This window comes from Merops nubicus, unplaced genomic scaffold (assembly GCF_000691845.1).
Source record: "Merops nubicus isolate BGI_N331 unplaced genomic scaffold, ASM69184v1 scaffold7315, whole genome shotgun sequence".
NCBI classification, from domain to species: Eukaryota; Metazoa; Chordata; class Aves; order Coraciiformes; family Meropidae; genus Merops; species Merops nubicus.
In genome coordinates this window covers 85,414-93,581 of record NW_008608922.1, presented here as the reverse complement: position 1 = coordinate 93,581, position 8,168 = coordinate 85,414, and the positions used below count along the sequence as shown (strand labels likewise).

At 44.8% G+C, this 8,168-nt stretch overlaps 1 protein-coding gene across 1 annotated transcript in view; it reads left to right on the top strand.

Annotated features, from left to right (window-relative positions):
• PRDM1 (PR domain containing 1, with ZNF domain) overlaps nucleotides 1-8,168 on the top strand; it is a gene marked incomplete at its 5' end in the record, with an annotated part of 10,522 nt that overhangs the window by 1,355 nt on the left and 999 nt on the right. Inside the window, 2 exons of the mRNA XM_008940419.1 lie at nucleotides 6,555-7,663; nucleotides 7,984-8,137. Of these exons, the coding sequence (XP_008938667.1) occupies nucleotides 6,555-7,663; nucleotides 7,984-8,137 (1,263 nt within the window). The remainder of the gene's footprint in view (nucleotides 1-6,554; nucleotides 7,664-7,983; nucleotides 8,138-8,168) is intronic.

The following is an 8,168-nucleotide window of genomic DNA, read 5'->3' as shown; positions in this document are numbered from 1 at the left end:
TTCCCTACAAATTATAGAAGATAATTTGCTTTCCCTTAATGGTAGAAGAAGGAGAGGGAGGGGATGTGCTATTCTGCTGTATTCTGCACTCAAAAAGTATCTCACTGATTCTGTTGTCTGTGCACATACGTCATTTCACCACTTGCTGTGCAGTTTTATTTCTTGATATGATGAACTGTTGGCTTTTCAGTGGGACCTCCAGGTGGGATGAGATAAGGGCATTGAGGGTTCATGTGGGTGAGGAGGTTGCAAGGACCCAGTCAGACACACTTGGCCATTAGCTGGGAGGATACACAAACTCAGCCTTAGTTTCCTGCATCAGCTGGCGTCTTAGGTTGACTTGCAGAAGTAGCAAGGAATGTATTTGTAAAGTGTCAGCTAATTACCTGGTTGCTCTTACTCAGGTCACGACTAGGGGTGTCTAGACATGCAGAATAATGTGTTTTAGTAAAAGTAGGCTCAATATGTGGATTTTACAAGACCGGATCTTGAACAAATTTTGTGGTTCAGGCTTAACATTTGAAAGAGCAGCCTTTCCAGACTCTGAGGTCAAAATATCCCTTCATCTTTTAAAAGACAATTGTGTTTAAACCATTTAGAAACTTTGTTAGCCCTATTCACCTAAAGAAACTAGCAGTTCAGAAAAATGAGAAGTTCTCACCTTTTTTAATCTTTTCCTCTCATCTTTGTGACAAACACTTTCAGGCCTAAAGCCTGCAATGGGGCTGGAAGCCTTACAGGTACCATGAAGAGTGAGGTTTTCTAAAGTTTCGGTGCCCTTTCTTGAAGAGTATGGAAAAAAGTCCAGAGGTCTCACCAAGATGCGTATTTGCTGAGGGCCCTATAGCAACAGTGCAAGCAGGGGTGGTTTCTTTCAGTGTTAGTACGGGATCCGGGTGAGTTTAAAGCAAGTGTCAGCACCATTCAGATTTCTTCTGCCCTTTCCTCCCAGGCCACTTCTAGTCAAATCTGAAGGCAGCGAGTGTCCTGCTGCCTCTCCAGCCTCTCTCTCTATGGCAGGCATGGCCAGGGTGCCCTCACACTGTGTTCACCTGTGAACAAAGTGCAGAAGGCCTGTCCTCAAATCACTGGTATCCTGCACTTGCTGCAGACATGGGGCTTTGCCCCATCAAAACCTCTTAATGCAGTCCTGCTTGGGGGCACCCCTCACAGATCACCTCCTCCACCTGCTAGAAAGTCAGGAGAGCCCTCTCCAGCCAAAATGACCGCTAGTAATTTGGAGTTTAAAGTGGCACAGCTTTCAGAGGTTCCTTTCAGAGGAACAGGCAAGCATTGCCACCTCTCCTGGCTCCTGGCTGGTGGTTTTGGCAGCCTCTGAGGAAAACGGAGAGACAGGTGGGGTACAGGTCCTACCACAGGCTGAAGTCAGCTCTGTCCTGCTGGGGCAGCAGTGCTGGCAGCCCGTGGCCGTGGCGTGTTGCACTCAGCTCCCTCCCTCTGACGCATCTTGGGTGTGCAGAGCGTGCCAGTGCCCGCAGGAGGCTTTGGAAGGAAGAGCTGTGCCTTGGCTGGTTGCCCAGCCCGGCACAAGAGAGGCCACCCGGGACACACACCTGTGGAGAGCTTCCAGGCCTGCCAACTAAAAATATAGGCAGCTGCTTTAGGTGCCTCAGGGGTTTGGGGATCACGGTCTTGCAGTTCAGCACCTCAGTTCCTCTTCAAGTACCCGAGCGGGATGCCAGAATTTCTCTGGCTTTATTTCCTGTAATTAGTGGCCTCAAAAATGAGAGAACTACCACTTTAGAGCATAAATAAACTTAAATATCCATGTATAACATCTACTTGCCTCTATAACAGCAAACTTTCAAATTAAAGGTAACTTCTCCAGCATTAGTTCATTTGTGCCGTAGAAGGAAAGCATCCAGATTCAAGCCAGCAATTAGGCATGTACTTAGTTATGGGTTTAACCCTGTCCTCTGTGTTTTCTTCAATTGGGGCCTTTGACCCAGTCCTTCAGACGCTGAAGCACACACCTATCTTCACGGCCATGATTGCCTCCAAGTGGAGCTCCATTCCAGTAGATGTTGAAGTGCCTGCAAGGAGTTGCACAACGGTGGTAGAGGCAAGACTCCACGTTATCCCAGTGGTGGAAAGTCAGTCTCCTTTCAAACAATCCCCTTCTCCTTCCTGCATGTTTTGAGGCCACTGATGTTTCCTACCAGGATTTGAGGCGTGTTACTTTCAGATAGTGCCATTGTCCAGTAAATGGTTTTAAGCGTGACAGCACAACATGTCTATATTCTGCTGGCCAAAAAATCAATTTTCAGTGATTTGTTAGATGTGCTTAACCTCATTCAGCTGGGCCCTCAGATTGTCTCTTAGTCTGTGATACGTTATTTTTCAGCTGGCAAACATACCAAGGAAATTTGCTTCAGAGGTTCCACATAGTTCAGCATTTCATTCCTACCTCATTGTAGGAGATTATTGTTGGGTGGAGGGTAGATAGGTTAAGAGTTTAGAAAAACCCAAACCAAACCAAAAAACACCAAACAATTGCATTGACTCAGGACATGACTATTTGATAATAATGTTCACGTATTGCAATCCTATGATGCAACTTCCTGCTGCTCGTGTCATGTTTGGCTCCTCAGTCAAGCACAGGCAGGTGACATCTTTTGGTCAAGCTTGAGAAAAAATGCCTGAGTTGAGAGAAGACAGTTTGCATGTTTACAAAACATTTGGCAATCTTTTTTTTTTTTTTTTTTCATTAACAGGTATTGTTTAAAGTCTTTCAGATTCTGTGGTGATTAACTTTTTAATGCTTGTTTGTTAGATATGATTTATTCTTTTCCTCTTCCTGCTGGCCCTGACACACTGGCCGTTAGCTGAGCCCTGCCACTCGCTTTCCCTTTTGTTTATGGGCAGTTTCACTTTCTGGTTTTGAAGCTTTTCTGTTTGGGTTAAGAGGAAACATCTGCACTTGCTTAAAAATGCCTCCTGGAATCTTGAAAGGGGCTCAAGGAAAATGATTTTGAAATTATATGAAAGGTTGTCTTCAGAAAACCTGAATTTGGGGGCTAAAGTTGACTTAATATTGAGGATTATTTGAAGGCTCCCTTAAAGACCCTCTCTGAGTAAAATGTTTTCAAAGGCATGTCACCCTGCCTTGGACACATTTAGAAAACAGATGATCAATTTATATACTTCTAGATGTTGGTCTCCATTCTCATTTTGAGTGGAAACACTCTTAGTTTTGCCTGCTTCACAACTTCGAGGTTCTCTTCCTACTAGCAAAAGAGGTGCTTAATTTAGATCAAAAATGTGAATCGGCATAATTAAGTTCTGCCACTTGAAGTGTTCAGTAACATCTCGCTCCTGAAGTTACTGTTGAAATTACTGTCTGCCTACAACTGTTTTTCAAATTTTTAGAAAAAAACCCAGCTCATCGTTTTTACGCAGCCTTTCTCAGGCTACAGCTTGGAGCATAAGAAATGAGAGCAAAGCCTGCAGCTCTGCAGCAGTCTGGCTGGAACACCCACACTGGAGTGACTTCAGGGAGCCCCTCCGTTCCGGTGTTATTAATACTTAAAAGTAACAGGAGTTTTGTCCCTTTACCTCTTGCACGCACTCACTAATCTCAGACCTGAGTGAATAATTTGTTGATGTCGGTTAGAAGTGGATCAGGCTCCTGAAGAGGCCTGTCTGGGTTTTTTTTTCTTTCTTTTTTCCCTCTCTCCCCTCAGATCAGTAACTTCCAAACGCAGCTGCGCTGGTCTTGTTTTATCATGAACCTCTTCTCTGTGTATCTTTTTGACCACAGAAACTAGACACATCTTGGAAGAGTATGTGCCCGTGTTTAGTGTATGTGTATGTATAAGGGAGTGGGAGGGAAACGTGATCAGTAAGAACTTAAAAAATCACAAGTTTAAAATAAAAAATCCGTTTTTAAGAAATGTATCTCCTTAACTTTGAAGTATGGGTCTGTTAAGAGCAACAAGAAAGGTTGTAAACATCTCAGCTAGTTTCAGCCCTCGTTTAAATCCATGTTCTGTATAAAACTTAAGAACCTCTCCTTGGCCCCCAACATTACCTTCTCTTATTTTACACAGTGCTGACATGCTCGTTTCTGTTTTGATCTTTTTGGTGTTCCCAAGTGTCCCTTGCACTCAGGTAATGAGGGAAAAAGCCAAGAGGCAATTTCCTGACCAAAGATAGCTTGCAAACTAAAGAAAGCTATCAGTTAAGTCTTGAAAAATAATCTTTAAGTAGTGCAACTTCTGTCTGTACATGGAAATTAGTAGGAGGAAAGGCTTTACCAGGAAGACTTTGAAGGGAAGGAAAGAGCACTTATCGTCAGCCTGTCCGGGGATGTGGGGCTGTTGCACGCAGAAAGTTAGGTTCTTGGTGTGAGCTTCCTTTCTGTCCCTCGCGGGCTCGCTGCGGCGTGAGGCACGTACGTCCTGCGCCCGTGGGGCAGCGGGAGTTCTGCCTCCAGCTGACGTGGCCCCGGCGCCCCTCTCACTTCTCCAGCAGCGCCAGCACTCCTTCCTCTTGCCTTCCCCCACGATTTTTTTTTCTTCAAAAGAGAAAAGTGTCAATTTGAACTTCCTGCTCAACAAACCCCACTGAGAAACTGATATGGGCTTGATAAGGTGGTATTTATTTTTTTTCTCTGCTGCAAGGCTTCACAAGTCCTGCTTCCCCCCCCCGCCCCACTTTCAGTACTTCCCGGTCTCGATACTTCCCAGTGCTGATAGTGTCACCAGGAATGTTTGCTCTGAGATGCTGGCGTGGTGACAGGCAGCTGATAAGAAGATGTAGATAATATTATCCACAGTGCCATTGTGGAGCTTCTTGAACCTAGTAGGGCCTCTATGTTATAGCTAAAACTCTGGGTGGACATTTCGAAAACGAGTTAGCAGTCCATAAGTAGAGACAAAATGACCAAGGAAAGTAGGTGTGTTTTAATGCGAGACAGTGCAACATGCTATTCATTTATTTTTGAAACAGCTCTGCATTAAACTTTAACATGGAGATACATAATAGTGAAGCTATCTGCACACTTAACGTGTGTATGTGTTTTATCATAAGTATTTTAATTGAACGTAACTCTATTCAGCTGCACTTCCTTGCAACTTGAAAATACACAAACTGCCCACATATCTTAAACTGAATTTGCTTGCTGCTTTGCTGTTGGAAAGAGGATGCTAATGTAAGAGTGGGTTGGTGTGAGTAGAAGCGAGCTTTGAAGGCAGCTGTTTTCTTGGACACGTTTAATAAATGGCTGCCTGTTTGCCTTATAGGGTAATGCTGCCAAATGATAGATTCCATCAGGGTAGTGAATAGTGAAGCAAAGAATCCATGTTGAAAGCGGTGTGGTCATTGCGCGTTCCAGTCTCCCTCACTGGGTTCAGCTGGTCCTCCAAAAATCAGAAATAACTGTTTCTCACGTCAGTTAGTGAAGAACAGTCAGTCACAGAAGCAGAAACTTGGCTAAAGGGCTGTGATGCTTTTCAGTCACATGCCTGTTGGCATTGACTTGTACCTCCTGATGGAAAACCTTGTACATAACTAACCATGAATAGGAAACCTCTTGCAGTTTTTCCCCTGTAATAAAATATCTTACAAGTCATCATTTCAAGATTATATAACTATTAACAGTGAGAGATTAGATAAAAGCAGACTTCTTTTTCTATCTATTGAAGATATCTTTCCATGTACTGTTTATATTACATTATGTCCAGATAACAAGGTAGAGTCTTTGAATACAAATAAATGGCGTATGCACCGAACTGAGCCAAATGGATGCTAGCTTCCATATACTTCTAAATACATATTTCTTTTTTCCTTTTTTCTTAAAGTACATTTCAACTTAAGCTGGAGCCAACCAGTCTTGCTTTCTTTTGCTTTGCTTCAGCATTTTTTTTTATAAAGTACAGCTGTAAGCAGAGGAGTTTTGCATAGACCGAATGCCACAGAAATCTGCAGTAAATAGTCTGCTTTGTTGTAGATGTTCCTAAGCAGTATATTTAATGAGTAATGATCTGTTTACTGATGGAGGATACCTTCTCTTTGAAGAAGGCTTTCATCCTAGCCAGCCATGGGGTTTTTTTGGTACTGTAAGTAATTGAACTGGCTGGTGAAGCGACTGCTGTGGTTTGGCAAAAGCTGATTTGTCATGGCTCGTTACTTCAGCGAGGAACGTTTCTGGGAGCTTCTGCAAAGTCCTTCTGTTAAACCTGTATCCTGAACAAATGCCTGGTGGTGCATTTGTTAGAAATCTGCTTAAACAGACATTCAGTGGTGAAGCTAGTCAAATATAAGGGGGAAGAGAGGTAAAATCAGTTTGCAAAGTGGTGACTAGCGCTCTGCAAATGAATCATCATCCAGATCTGTATGTACTAGCTGGTATCCCTCAAATTAACAGTGCTTTTCGTTAACCGTACCAGCAGGCATTTCTTCACGAAGAAGTTTTTTTTTTTAGTTTAACGATTGCTTATCTCTGAGAGTGGCCCCTCCTTCCTTCCCACTAAACTTGGAGGAGTTAGATTGTGGCGTATCTAAGTAATCATTACCTTGTCTTTGTGTTTCAGCACAAACCCACGTTAATCCAAAGCAGCACAGTGCTGATAAAGACGAGCTCTATCAGAAAAGCACCCCAAAGAAGGAGCACAGTGTGAAAGAAATCCTGAAAATGGAATCCAATCCTCCAAAAGCAAAAGACTTCTTTCAGACCAACATTTCACCAGTTACTCCAGAAAAAGAGCTGGATGATTTGCGTAAGAACTATAGCCCGGAGAGGTGTTTCTTCCCTCGAGTTGTCTACCCCATCCGACCTCACATTCCAGAAGAGTATCTGAAAGCTTCCTTGGCATACGGGATGGACAGACCCAGCTACATTACTCACTCACCCATCCAGACATCTACTACACCGAGCCCTTCAGGGAGGAGCAGCCCAGACCAAAGTTTAAAAAGTTCAAGCCCTCACAGCAGTCCGGGGGTCACGGTTTCACCTCTGGCACCTACTTCCCAAGAGCACAGAGAGCCGTATCCTTACTTGAACGGATCATACGGCTCAGAAGGATTGGGGTCTTATCCTGGATACGCACCCCCTGGCCACCTCCCACCTGCCTTTCTGCCGTCCTATAACCCCCACTACCCCAAATTCCTGTTACCTCCGTTCAATATGAGCTGTAATAACCTGAGCGCTTTGAACAATATCAATGGCATCAACAATTTCAATCTCTTCCCAAGGATGTATCCTCTCTATGGCAACCTGCTCAGCGGAGGTAGCCTTTCCCACCACATGTTGAACCCCACCACGCTCCCCAGTTCGTTGCCCAGTGAAGGAGGCCGTCGTTTGCTGCAGCCTGATCATCCAAGAGACTTCCTCATACCAGCACCTAACAGTGCCTTCTCTATCACGGGCGCCGCTGCCAGCATGAAGGACAAGCCATGCAGCCCAACCAGCGGGTCACCCACAGCTGGCACCGCAGCCAGCTCAGAACACATAATGCAACCTAAACCTACCTCAGTGGTGTTGGCTGCCACCGGCGGTGAAGAAGCCATGAATCTCATTAAAAGCAAGAGGAATGTGACCGGTTACAAAACCCTCCCTTACCCACTGAAGAAGCAGAATGGGAAGATTAAGTACGAATGCAACGTTTGCTCCAAGACCTTTGGCCAGCTCTCCAATCTTAAGGTAGGCAGTGGAGGATAAGGCGTGAGCCTTCATGGAGGGCTCTGGTTTCTCCCTGGGGTTTATCTAGGGGAAGCAGGGACGGGCCTCCCTTGCTCATTAGCCTCTTTATCAGTCTGGGTTTAATATGAGGCCTTCCCCTGCCCCCCAGCAAGAAAGCGTGGTTGTGAAGACAGTGTTTCAATACTGACACCACCTCGTTAACGAGATAATATTGTATTTTGGCAACAGGCATCTTCTGATGACTTTAGGAAACATCTGAAAGTACTTTTGTTACAGCACTGGAAACTGCAAATTGTTAATTGCTTTTTGTTTCTCCCCAGGTGCATCTGCGAGTACACAGCGGAGAGAGACCATTTAAATGCCAGACTTGCAACAAAGGCTTCACACAGCTGGCTCACCTCCAGAAGCACTACCTGGTACACACAGGAGAGAAACCCCACGAGTGTCAGGTACGTAGCACGCCACGGAGACGGCGTCCCGTGGAGGCCGAAGGGGTGGCAGGGCT